Source organism: Mobula hypostoma, chromosome 5 (genome assembly GCF_963921235.1).
Source record: "Mobula hypostoma chromosome 5, sMobHyp1.1, whole genome shotgun sequence".
NCBI lineage: Eukaryota > Metazoa > Chordata > Chondrichthyes > Myliobatiformes > Myliobatidae > Mobula > Mobula hypostoma.
This window is the reverse complement of record NC_086101.1, coordinates 116586359-116599775: the sequence shown is the minus strand read 5'-3', so window position 1 is coordinate 116599775 and position 13417 is coordinate 116586359. Positions and strand designations below refer to the sequence as shown.

At 42.0% G+C, this 13417-nt stretch overlaps 1 protein-coding gene across 2 annotated transcripts in view; it reads left to right on the top strand.

Moving 5' to 3' along the window:
• LOC134346959 (misshapen-like kinase 1) overlaps positions 1-13417 on the top strand; it is a 351745-nt gene that overhangs the window by 304824 nt on the left and 33504 nt on the right. For both annotated transcript variants that reach the window (XM_063048859.1, XM_063048858.1), the window contains 3 exons: positions 1248-1374; positions 5659-5802; positions 7953-8061. In XM_063048859.1, the coding sequence (XP_062904929.1) occupies positions 1248-1374; positions 5659-5802; positions 7953-8061 (380 nt within the window). The remainder of the gene's footprint in view (positions 1-1247; positions 1375-5658; positions 5803-7952; positions 8062-13417) is intronic.

The following is a 13417-nucleotide window of genomic DNA, read 5'->3' as shown; positions in this document are numbered from 1 at the left end:
CACCTCCCTCTGGTGTTCCTCCACCCACCCCCACCCTTCCCCTTCTTTCTTCCATGGCCTTCTGTCTCTTTTACCTATCAACTCCCTAGCTCTTTGCTTCATCTCTCCCCCTCCAAGTTTCACCTGTCGTCTGGCGTTTCTCTCTCTCCCCTCACCCCACCTTTCAAATCTACTCCTCAGCTTTTTTCTCAGTCCTGCCAAAGGGTTTCGGCCCAAAGCATCAACTGTACTTTTTTCCATAGAGGCTGCCTGGCCTGCTGAGTTCCTTCAGCATTTTGTTTGTGTTGCTCGGATTTCCAGCATCTGCAGACTTTCTCTTGTTTGCCCAGGATATTCCCTGGATTGCAGAACATCAGTCACAGGAAGTGAATGGATAGGCTGGACATACTTTCCCCCGGAGCAAACGAAGTTGAGGGATGCCCAAATAGAAGTGTACTTGCCTCGCTGAGTTGTTGTAACATCAACTAGACAGTGAGCCAAACTCCATTCAAAGATGACATGAGAGTCAGGGTATAGCATCCTAGCTCCTTGGTTTTATTGCAGACTCAAGGGCATGACATAGTGAATAAGGAGCGAAACTGAAAAACAACAAAATGCAGTACAATTACTGCATTGTTCTATACGCAGATAAATAAGAACTTAGTGAGGTTTCTGCAGGTAAATATAAGATTACAACAAGTAAGTAATATGTGTAAACCGTTAGGATCTAGATTAATGTCTAATAAACTCAAAAATAACATTGTATTTCAGCAAAATCTTGTTGATACCTTTAGATTAACTTCTAAACAATACAATGTCAACTTAAAGCATTGCTTCTGCTGAAGAAACAACAGGATAGCTTTAGATAGAAACTTCTTTCACTCCTAACATATATTTCTGGCCTTCTGACAGCCAATGTGCTTTCCTACTTAATACTTCCTGGTTGCACAGGAAGTGACCTGATACGCACCTGAAACTGCTCAATAAAATAAAAGCTGAATGTGCTTCATGACATAGGAAAACATAAATGAATTGCCCGAAGAGCAGAACAAGGAACATAGAAGATTAAGAGAAGCATAGATAAAGCAACAGGTCAGAATCTCTTTCTAATAGGTGGCTAAAGGGCTTATACAATTCTGACTCTATCTTCACTGTAGCCCTTCCTAGCCCAGTTATTCTGGATCTCTGCACTGCACTTCACAAAATGTTTTTATTTCAATAGAAGTTCTTGTGTCCCAATCAGTTTCAATTTTTTTTTTATTCTTTAGTCAAAACCGGAGCAATGATGGTGACACAGACAGCATCAGCACAATGGTGGTGCACGACGATGAAGAGCCTGCTGTGGTCGAGACTTCAGGCAGCAGCTACGGAGACGGGACAATGATTGTCCAGAGGGTAGGTGTATTGCTCAGTGTCATCCCCTCATTGTGAGAAGAGTCCATTACTCCTGGAACTTCCACCATACTGCTAGTGTTTTTCACAGTGAAGACTGATGAAAATATTTATTCAGTTCATCTGCTATTTCCTTGTCCAATATTACTACCTCTCCAGCATGGAAAGGTCTGTTGGCTAACTGATTGAGGTGATGTGGCTTAACAAGCAATTAAGATGTTGTTTACATTTTCTCTGAATAGGTCTGGTTCAGATTTTTCACCACTCACCCCTAAACGCAATGTGATTTACATACCTAAGTTCTCTCACACATCACAGTGCTCATTATGGAGATTATACAGACCAGCGGGTTCATGTGAGGTTTATATTTCTTAAAATTTGAAACATGCCCACAAAATGCTGGAGGAACTCATCAGGTCAGGCAGCATCTATGGAGAGGGATAAAGAGTCGACATTTCGGGCCGATATCCATGTCCATGTACTATCCTGTTTCCATATACTACCCTGAGATTCATTTTCTCATAGGCATTCACAGTACAACAAAGAAAGAGAATAGAATCAATGAAAAACTACACACAAAGACTGACAAACAATATGCAAAAACAGGAAAAAAATAATAATCAGTAAATAAATAATACTGAGAACATGAATTGTAGCGTCCTTGAAACTGAGTCTATTGGTTGTGGAATCAGTTCAGTGTTAGGGTGAGTGAAGTTATCCCCTTCGGTTCAGGAGCCTGATGGTTAAGGGTAGTAACTTTCTGAATATGGTTGTGTGAGTCCTGAGGCTTCTGCAGCTCCTTCCCGATGGCAGCGGCAAGAAGACAGCATGGCCCTAGATGGTAGGAGTCCTTGATAATGGATGCTGCTTTCCTGCAATAGTGCTCATTGTAGATGTGTTCAATGGTGGGTGGGCTTTTCCTGTGATGGACTAGGCTGTATCCACTAGTTATTGTAGGCTTTTCTGTTCTGCTTGTGTTGCATTGTTCCCGTAGTCATTCTGTTAAGTTGTCTGTCACACTACTAGTCTACATTCTTGACCACAATATGATGACAAAATTTGTGATACATGATGTAGTAGACAGATGTCTGACTGTAGTTCAATTTGTCCGTTCTTTTAACAGCCATAAATGTAATTTTGCTCTTGTAATTTATTACTACCTCAGAATTTCTGCTTTGCCCCTTTGACTTTTATTTTAAAAATATAACCATTTCTTAGTTTGTGTTGTTAAAGTAAATGCAATTCTGTTTACTGCAGGTTGTTCTTTACTTGGTATTTATTGTCTGTGTTTGACAGTCCACATCTTACTGATCCCTTTGGAGGAAACAATTTCTGATTTAAAAAAGTACAGGGCAGGATATACTTAACCCAATCTTTGTTGCATTGGAAAGTTTAACACTCGGAAACAATAATTTCATGCCTGAGTAGGTTTTGTTCAAGATCTGACAGTCACAAGTGGATCCAGTACTTCAGTCAGAAGCCGATACTTGTTTTTGTCATTGGAGGGATATCTGTTAAGAGCTCAGTTAACTAAACAGTCTACTCCCGGCCCCCGCCCCCCCCCCCCGTCGCCGTCTTCTCCCCTGCCCCCCAGTCCCCCATTTCTCAATATGTTGTGTTCCTTCAGCAGATTGTTGCTCCAAGTTCTGAAGTAAATGTACTTTTCCTTCATTTGTTCCTCAACAGCTGCAAAGAGATTAATAGAATCAGAAAGATAAATCACTATTTAAATTGTGCTTTCTCTTGTGTCCTCATGATTTATTTATGCAGCCAGCTTTATAACAAATATGACATACTTCTTCAAAAATCTCATGACAATGTGATTTGTTTTCACAGGGATGTGAAGTTTAGATAATAGTAATGTATTTTTTTTAAAAAGGTGGTTTGGGAAGTAGAATAAATCAAATAGAATCTTAAAGGATCAATAGCTTCAGCTAAAATGAATCAAAGGGTACCAATCAGATATTTAACTGCAACCATGCATTAGCTCTTCATTATGCTTACATGTTACGTAACATGTTTAGTGTTTAAATTTGCACAATTTTTACAGATCTCATTGTTTTTGTTCAGTGTTTTCGTGGCAGGCATAATAGGTGAATTTAATAGGATTAAATTATAAGTACAGTGCCTTGGAAACAGTATTCAGCCCCCAATCCTTTGCTCACATAAATGAGTATTACAACCTGGAATTTTGATCAATTTAACTGAGAATTTTTAACTGTGAATCATAAGTTGAGAGGTTCGTAAGCTGACATTAGAATGCAAAAGCAAGGATGTAGTGTTGAGGCTTAATAAGGCACTGATGAGGCCTCAGTTGGAGTATTGTCAACAGTTTTGGGCCCCTTTATCTAAGAAAGGATGTGCTGCCATTGGAGAGGGCTCAAAGGAGGTCCAAATGTTGATAGAGTGGATGTGGAGAGGATGTTTCCTATAGTGGGGGAGTCTTGGACCAGAGGTAACATTTTAGAGGGACATCCATTTGGAATGGAGACGAAGAGGGATTTCTTGAGCCAGAGAGTGGTGAATTTGCGGAATTCTTTGCCGCAGGCAGCTTTGGAGGCCAGGTCAAGGCAGAGGTTGATAGATTCTTGATTAGTCAGGGTATGAAGCAATACAGGGAGAAGGCTGGAGATTGGGGCTGAGAGGGAAATGGATCAGCCATAGGGTCCAATGGCCTAATTCTGCTCCTATGTCTTGTTTGCCCCCTTTTTTCACAGTTAAGACTAAAAAACATAGAAAAATGTAAGGCATGAAAAGTAAAAATTCAAAAACTAAAGTGCCAGCATTCAAAAGCATTCATCCCCCTTTGCTCAGTACTCAGTTGAACCACCTCTCGCAGCTATTACAGGCAGTAGTCTTTTTGGATAAAGCTCTTTGCAGAACGTAATGGAGCGAGATTTTTGCATTCCTCCTCCAAAATTGCTCGAACTGTGCCAGGTTAGTTGGGGAGCAGCGGTGGACAGCAGTCTTGTGGTCTTGCTAGAGGCACTTGATCTGGTTAAGTTCAGGACTCTGAATGGGCCACTCAAGGCCATCAATTTGCTTCATTGTAATCCACTAAATGGTTGGTCTTGCAGTGTGCTTTGGGTCATCGTCCTGCTGAAAGATGAACTTCCTGCCCAGTTTAAGCCTTCTGGTAGAAGCTTGCAGGTTTTTATCCTGAACCTCTCTGTATTTAGCAGCATTTATCTTCCCATAATCCGGACCATATCCCTAGTCCCTGCTGCTGAAAAGCATCTCCATAGCATGATGCTACCTCCATCAGGGATGGTGTTACCTGGCTGAGGTGTAGTTTTAGATTTACGCCACACATGCCACTTAATGTTCAGGCCTTAAAGTTCCACTTCAGTCTCATCCGATCTTAAGACCTTCTTCCACATTTTTACAATATCATTGCAGTGACACCTTACAAAGTCTTTACAAGCAAGGATATGTTTTTTTTTAAGGCGGGCTTTCTTCCTTGCCACTCTAACATAAATACTCTATTTGGGCAACATCTTGGAGATTGTCGAGCCATGAACCATCTCCAGTTGCAGCTACTGACTTCTGCAGCTCATTCAGAGTGACTGTTGCTGTCAACAGTAGCCTCTGTTACAAATACTCTGATGTAAGTTTAGAGGGGCGGTCTGACCTTGGCAGTGTGGCTGTGGTTTCTTATCTTTTTTACGATGGACTACTCTGAGGTATGTTCAGTGCCTTTGAGGTGGTCTTGTACCCTTTCCCAGATCTGTGCTTCTCTATTATCATGTCCCTGACTTGTCTGGAATGCTCTTTTGTCTTCAATTTGGTTTGGTCTGTTGAAAATTTACCATACTGTTAGACCTTGCAGAGGGGGGAACGGTATTTATTCTTATGGATTCATTGAAAACAGGTGACCTTCCAATTTTCTACATCAACAAATGGGTGATTTGGTAAGGTAATACCATATATTGCACTTGAGGAAAGTTAGAATGGTAATTACAAAGAGAATGAATACTTCACAGCTTCACAATTTTGGTTTTGAATTTTTAGTAAATTGTTGACAGGGGGTTGAATTTTTCTTTTGGTTTGTCATGATGCACAGTGTTTTGCAGATTAGCTAAAAATCCAACTTCAATATATTTTAAATTTAGTAAATGAGACAGTAAAATATCAAATAGTTGTGGGGGCTGAATACTTTTTCAAGGCACAGTCAGTACACAAATCATTTTGCCCATTTTATAAGTATTCCTGCACCGAGGGTTCAAAGAGAAGTTGCAGCCATTTGAAAAACAATATATGATGGGTAATCTTGGTTTCTTTCCACAGACGCCTGAGGAGGAAAGAAGTGTCCATCATCCAGACAGTAATGGTTTCACAAGTCATGTTAACCTGCCTGATTTAGTACGGCAGAGTCATTCTCCTACCGATACCAAAGGCCCTAAATCTCAGCAGGACGATACTATAGCAGAAGTGAGTAAAGTTGTGTTCTTTGTTGAAGGTCTTCCTGCGAATTTCTGCAATAGTAAAACCTCAGTTTTGCAAACGATGCGAATGTGTTCAATGTGCTGGACATTGGCCTGAGTTGGTTTCTCTCAAGATTTCTCTCATGTCCCAAAACTCTGCTGGTTAGTGAGGTAATTGGGCATTGAATATTGACCTTACTATAGATGGGTAGTAGGAAAATAGGGTCAGCCATAGTTGGCTCAAACCTCTGCTCCCTTGTGTCTATATGCACTCGTGGGGAAGGCTTTGGGAGTAAACCCTGAAGGAAAAATCCAGAGCTGGAGTCCCAAAAGCAGTCTTATATTGCATTCAACACTGACTGGCAGCTCCTGTGATGCCGCTGGTACCAAACTATCAGTCTCTGCCATTCCTTTGAGTTCATCAATTGTGTGGAGAGGAGGAGCATGCCACATGGGCAACAGCTTGCTCTCCATATTGTACTGAGCTGGCTTGCATTTCGTTTGCAGCTAGGGTCAACCCTGATCAATGGAAGGCCTCTGGAGGATGGGAGATGATGATGGGCAAATGTAGGAATAGATAGGGGAAGTAGGGGAGAAGGGGAATGATAACATTTTTGCTGGGGGTGGGATAACTATGGTCTTGATGAGTCGAGTGGGTCTGTCTAAACTATTCCCAGAAACTTTTATGATTTGTCTGTTAGCTAAAGCTCTGTAAGAAAATGTATGCAATACCAAAGGAGCTGGAGAACTTCGGCGGGTCATACATTGTCTATAGAGGGAAATGAACTGTCAATGCTTTGGGTCAACTCTCTTAATCTTGACTCACTTGCTACCATAGATGCTGCCTTGGCCTGCTAAGTTCACCTGCAATATTTATTTATTTATTTATTAGTTACTTTTTTACTCAGAGACGCAGAGCAGAACAGATCCTTCTGGCCCCACAAGTCACACCACCCAGCAACCCACCTATTCTTATCTATTGCAACACACACAAATTGTTGAAGGAACTCAGCAGGTCAGGCAGCATCTATGGAAAAGAGTGAACAGTCGACATTTTGGGTAGTGACCCTTCCAAAAGAAGGATCTTGGCCCAAAACGTCAACTGTTTATTCTTTTCCATAGGCACTGCCTGACCTGCTGAGTTCCTCTAGCATTTTCTCTGTGTTGCTTTTGATTTCCAGCATCTATAGATTTTTTGTGTGTTCGTGTTCTCTTCTATTTATTGAAATACAGCGCAGAACAATCCCTTCCAGTGCTTCCAGCCCTTCGAGCTGTGCCACACAGCAATCCCCCAAGTTAATCCTAGGCTAATCATGGGACAATTTACAATGACCAATTAACCTACCAACCGGTGCACCTTGAGAATGCGAGAGGAAACCAGAGCAGCCAGAGGAAACCGCAAGGTCACTGGGAGAACAAACTCCTTATGGGCCAAAGCAGGAATTGAACCCCTGTCACCTGTACATCAAGTATTGTGTTAATCAATACGCTACTGTGCTGCTCCTAGCCTAATCACAGGGCATTTTACAAAGACCAATTAACCTACTAACCAGTACATCTTTGGACTGTGGGAGGAACTGGAACACCCAGAGAAAACCCATGCAGTCACAGGGAGGACGTACAGACTCCTTACAGACAGCGCCAGAATTGAACTCCAAACACTGACCTCCCTTTTTGTTCCAAATTCAAGCATCTGCAGGCTCTTGTGCAGGGGTTTCCAAACTCTTTTATGCCTTGGACCAATATAATTAAGCAAGGGGTCAGTGGACCCCAGGTTGGAACCCCTAATCTTGTGTCTGTATTATGGTTTTGTGTATCCAGACTTTTGTCAGGGTGCAGTGATAACATAACTATAAAAGCCAATTAGGCATTTAAGAAATCCTGAGATTCACACATGAATGTGCCAAAAAGGGATTGGTGTAATTTAATTTCAGTAGTTTAATTTGCTCAGAGCAACATCATCGTCCAAAGAACCTTTTCCTGAGCTCATCACGTAGGGAGAGATGCTATTAGTTGGCTTTCTCCAGAGGGTGGAGGAGGAAGGAGGGAGGCAAGCAGGGTGAGGGGAGGATACAAATTCAAAGGACCAAATGCCATTTTCTCATACTAAGGTTCTGTGGTTGATGTGCATTTGTTCAGCAGTATGTCTCGTTACAGTTTCAGTCGAGAGGCCTGGTGAAATCCCCTGGCAAGTCGTCTTTTACTACTTTTGTTGATCTTGGAATGTATCAGATGGGTGCCGGTGGGGAAACCATACAACTTGCTGGTGAGTCTAGAAATTTGCTGACCCCAACCTTTACCCTGATAGAAGAAAAGTGTGCTGCCTATCCCGCCTCAGAACTTGTACGCTGTCTACCCAACATTGTGCTGAATTCTAAAAACTTTATCTTTGGTTTCAAGTTCATCAGCGAAGGAATACGTGGAATCATAGAATCAAAGAACACTGCTGCTCAAAAACAGACCATTTTTTAGGATGTGGGGTGAAATCTAGTCCATGTCAAACTGTTATTCTGCCTCGTCCTACAACCTGAACCTGGACCATATCCCTCCATACCCCTCCCATCCATGTACTTATTCAAACTTCTCTTAAATGTTGAAATTGAGCCTGCGTCCACCACTTGCACGGGCAGTTCATTCCACACTCTCACTGCCCTCCGAGTGAAGAAGTCTCCCTTATCTTCCCTTTGAGTATTTTCACCCCTCATACTTAACGCGTGACCTCTAGTTCGAGTCTCACCCAACCTCAGTGGGGAAAAACTTTGCTTGCATTTACCCTATCTATACCCCTCATAATCTTATACACCCCTATCAAATCTCATCTGATTCTCCTACACTCCAGGGAGTAAATCTATTGAACCTTTCCCTGTTACTCAGGTTCTCAAGTCCCAGCAACATCCTCCAAAACTTTCTCGGTATTCTTTCAAGCTGACTGATGTTTTTCCTATAGCGAACTGCACACAATACTCCAAATCAGGCCTGAAGTCACATACTGATTGATTTAGGAACAGTTTCTTCCTCTCTGCCATCAGATCTTTGAATAGACAATGAACCCATGAACAGTACCTCACCACTTTTTTTTCTCTTTTTGCACTACTTATTTAACTATTATTTTATTTATATGTATGTTTACTGTAATTTACACTTCTTGTTATTATGTATTGCTGCGTTACAGCTAATTTCAAGACACATGTCAGTGATATTAAACCTGCTTCTGATTCTGATCAGCAATGTCTTATACAACTGCAACATAACATCCAACACCTGTACGTTGATTTATTATGTGCAAAGAGCTTCCTTTGTGACCCCATCTACAGTACTGTGCAAAAGCCTTGGGCACAAATAGCTAGGGTGCCTAAGACTTTAGCACAGTACTGTAGTAATTTGATGTATTGCACTGTACTGCTGCCGCAAAAGAAACAAATTTCATGACGTATATGAGTGATGATAAACGTGATTCTGATATGGGTACCTTTTGTGGACTGAGTGGGAAGGGGTTAGGGAGAGGGAAATCATGCTTGGGAAAAGGGGAAGGGAGAGGGAAGGGAGTGGGAAGCAACAGAGACATTCTGTAATGATCAATAACCCAATTGTTTGGACCAAATGACCTTGCCTGGTGTCTCAGGGTTGGGTATGTCTGCACCCATGTCAGCCAGTACTCCTGGCACTCCTCTGCCACCAGTCCTGCACCTTTCCTGCAGCGCTCCACCCTCGCCATTCCCAAAATCCTCTACCATGCCAAATGTACGAACTCTGTCTCTGCTCTACATTGACAAATACAATACTGTGCAAAAGTCTTTGGCACCTGAGAGAGGGGGGGAGAGAGAGAGAGAGAGATTTGCTCATTTAAACCACCCACCTATAATGTACCACAGCCAAATCATCTAACAAACATCACATTTTGGGATGTGGGATGAGATCAGAGTATCCAGGGGAAGCAAGCGCAGTTTCAGAGAGTGCATGCAAAGTTAACATAGATAGCGCCAGGAGGCAAGTTTAATGGAGCTGTGAGACCAGAAACAGTATACGATGCCAGATTGATGAAGGTTCAGAATCAAAATTAAGTTTAGTATCAGCAGCATATGTCATGAAATTTGTTGCCTTTGCAGCAGCAGTACAAATAATACATAATAATAAAGGGGGAAAACTGAATTACTATCTATCTATCTATATCTATCTATATATATATAGAGAGAGAGATATATAGATATATTTATATACATATATAAATAAATCTAACATTAAATAAGTAGAACAAAATCAGAATTTAAAAAGTAGTGACGTTGTGATCATGGGTTCGATGTCCATTCAGAAATTGGGCAGCGGAGGGGAAGAAGCTGTTCCTGTATTGTTGAGTGTGTGCCTTCAGACTCCTGTAACTCCACCCTGAATGAGAAGAGGGCATGACCTGTGTGATGGGAGTCCTTAATGATGGATGCTACCTTTTTTAAGGCATCGCTCCTTGAAGATGTCTTGGATACTACGGAGGCTAGTGCTTATGGTGGAGTTGACTGAGTTCACAACGTGATGCAGGTTGTTTCAGCCCTGTGCAGTAGCCGCTCCCGCCCCCCCCCCTCCATATCAGACGGTGAAGTAGCCAGTTAGAAAGTTCTCCACAGTACATCTGTAGAAATTTGCTAAATTAGAAAGGAGAGGCCTGTAAAGGGATTAGAAGTGTTAGAATTTGAGCTGAGACAGCTGAAGCATGTGGAGCACTGTGCCACACAAAACAGTTTACAGGATTTTACACCAACACACATGAGAGATATGGTATTGGGTTGCCAAAAGCTTTCTCAGTGTTATGGATTTTGAGCTACATCTTCAGGAAGCAGGAGGTGGTTATAGAATTCCGATCTTAGGAGTCTAAGCTGCCAAAAGCATTCCCACCAACAGAGGCAAAACATTTGCAGGAAGCCGGAAGCAAATCATTGCAGAGAGTATTGTGTACAGTTTTGGTCACCGAATTATAGGAAAGATGCCAACAAATTAGAGAGAGTACAGAGAAGATTTACTAGAATGTTAACCTGGGTTTCATCACCTAAGTTACAGAGAAAGGTTGAACAAGTTGGGTCTTTATTCTTTGGAGTGTAGAAGTTTGAGGGAGGACTTGAGATAGAGGTATTTAAAATTATGAGCGGGATAGATAGAGTTAACATGGATGGGCTTTTTCCATTGAGAGTGGGGGAAATTCAAACAAGAGGACATGAGTTGAGAGTTAAAGGGCAAAAGTTTAGGGGTAACATGAGGGGGAACTTCTTTACTCAGAGAGTGGTAGCTGTGTGGAACGAGCTTCCAGCAGAAGTGGTTGAGGCAGGTTCGATATTGTCGTTTAAAGCTAAATTGGACAGCTATATGGACATGAAAGGAATGGAGGGTTATGGGCTGAGTGCAGGTTGGTGGGACTGGGTGAGAGTAAGAGTTCGGCACGGACTAGAAGAGCCGAGATGGCCTGTTTCCGTGCTGTAATTGTTATATGGTTATCTGCAAGGGATGCAGGGACGAAAGAAGATGGGCTGTAAAGGGATTGCCTGCATCACGAGAAATTGAGCTGAGGCTTTGTTGAACTGCAGAATCAGAGGAAAAGAGGTTCTTGGGAGTGTTGCCATTAAATTGGATTAATAATGCTTTTCAGATAAAAAATTTCTGTGCATGGTGAGTGTCATCAGTGAGCTCTTCCATCTCTTTCTGCCATTACGAGAATTGAGAGTATTTATCAGGTGTCCAAACATTTTAATTCTGATTCCCATTCCCAATCCAACATGGCGGTCCAAGGCTGCCTCTTGTGCCAAGAAGAGGCCAACTTCAGGGTAAAGGAGCAACACCTGTATTCCGTCTGGGTAGTCTCCAATCTGATGGCATGAATATCTATTTCTTCTTCAAGTTTAAAAAAAATTCCCTTCCCCCCTCCTCTTCTTCTATTCCCCACTCTGGCCTCTTACCTCTTCTCACCTGTCTGCCTATCACCTCCCCCTTCCCTTTCTCCTATGTTCCACTCTCCCCTCCTATCAGATTCCTTCTTCTCCAGCCCTTGGCCTTTCCCACCCACCTGGCTTCACCTATCACCTTCTAGCTTCCCCTCCCCCCACCTTTTTATTCTGGCATCTTCCCCCTTCCTTTCCAGTCCTGAAAAAGAGTTTCAGTCCAGAACGTTGACTGTTTATTTCCATAGATGCTGCCTGACCTGCTGAATTCCTCCATCTTTCTGAGTGTGCTGCCTTGGGTTTCTAGCATCTACAGAATTTCTCATGTTTATTAAAGCACTCTTTTCAAACACATCAAATTACTGGAATCTAATCTGTTATGATTTCAAGGAAGAAGTCGTTACTCAGCCTGCATTGTATACGAGATGATAGGTTTCTTTGCTGCGACACAATAGTGGGATTTTGAACTGCATAGAATTTCTATTGTGGTTTCTCAAACAATCTGGTCTCTTGCACTCTAGTTTTGTAAACCACACAACTACAAAGCTGAACCTTTACTCGTTGGGTAATTAATACCTGCTTTAGTGGGGAACTTAGCTTTCAACCAGATGGCTGTAGCTTAGAATCTTTAGGCCTTCTGGTTGAGAAAGTAACTATTATGAGCAGTTGTGGATCCCTTATCTAAGAAAGGATATGCTGTTATTGGAGAGGATAGAAAGGAGGTTCATGAGAACGACCCCAGCAGTGAAACGGCCAAGATCAGAGGAGTGCTTGATGGTTCTGGGCCTGTACTCACTGGAGTTTAGAAGAATCAGGGAGGATCTCATTGAAGCCTACTGACTATTGGAAAGCCTAGAATGGAGTGTTCTTTCAGTGGAGGAGTCTAGGATCGGAGGGCACACAGTCTCAGAATAGAGGGGTGTCCATTTTGGTCAAAGATGAAGGGGAATTTCTTCTGCCGTAGGATGGTGAATCTGTGGACTTCATTGTCACAAAAGGCTGTGGATGCCAAATCATTGGGTACGTTTAAAGCAGAGATTAATAGGTCTTGATTAGTAAGAGGTGTCAAAGGCTATGGGGTTGAGAGGGATAATAAATCAGCCATGATGGAATGGCAGACTTGGTGGACCGAACGGCTAATCCTGTTCCTATATCTAATCGTATGTGAATAATCCCCACATGCCTGGGGATTTAAAACAAATATTGCCCTCTATGGGAAATAAATGGTCACAAGAGGATTCAAGTTGTTTCAGAGACATTGGAATTCAAATTTCCTATGCTGCATAAATCTCCAGGTAAGGTCTTCAATATAGGGATCTTTTAGCTGAAAGTTGATCCACCAGCTCATCTCTCTTCTAATTTCCTCCTCTTGTAAGGTACCAAGGTTGATGTCTGCAGTAGGATCACAGGTATTTCACAATCCTAATCCTGCCACTGGAGAGTTGCCAGTCCATTTACCATTGTATAATTTCACACTCTGCTCAATGTAGTCAAATATTTTGGGTTAAGTCCATGCTCTTTTGGAGAATGCAAGCACAGTGCAAATCAAAAAGGCCATTGACAAAAACTTGGAGCAGGAAACGATTGTATATGGTTACCTTGATTGCTAATACACTTTCAAGGACTCTTCATCTCAGGTTCTTGATATTTATTGGTTTTTTCATGATTTCTTTCTTTTTGTTTTTGCAGTTTGTTGTCTTCTGC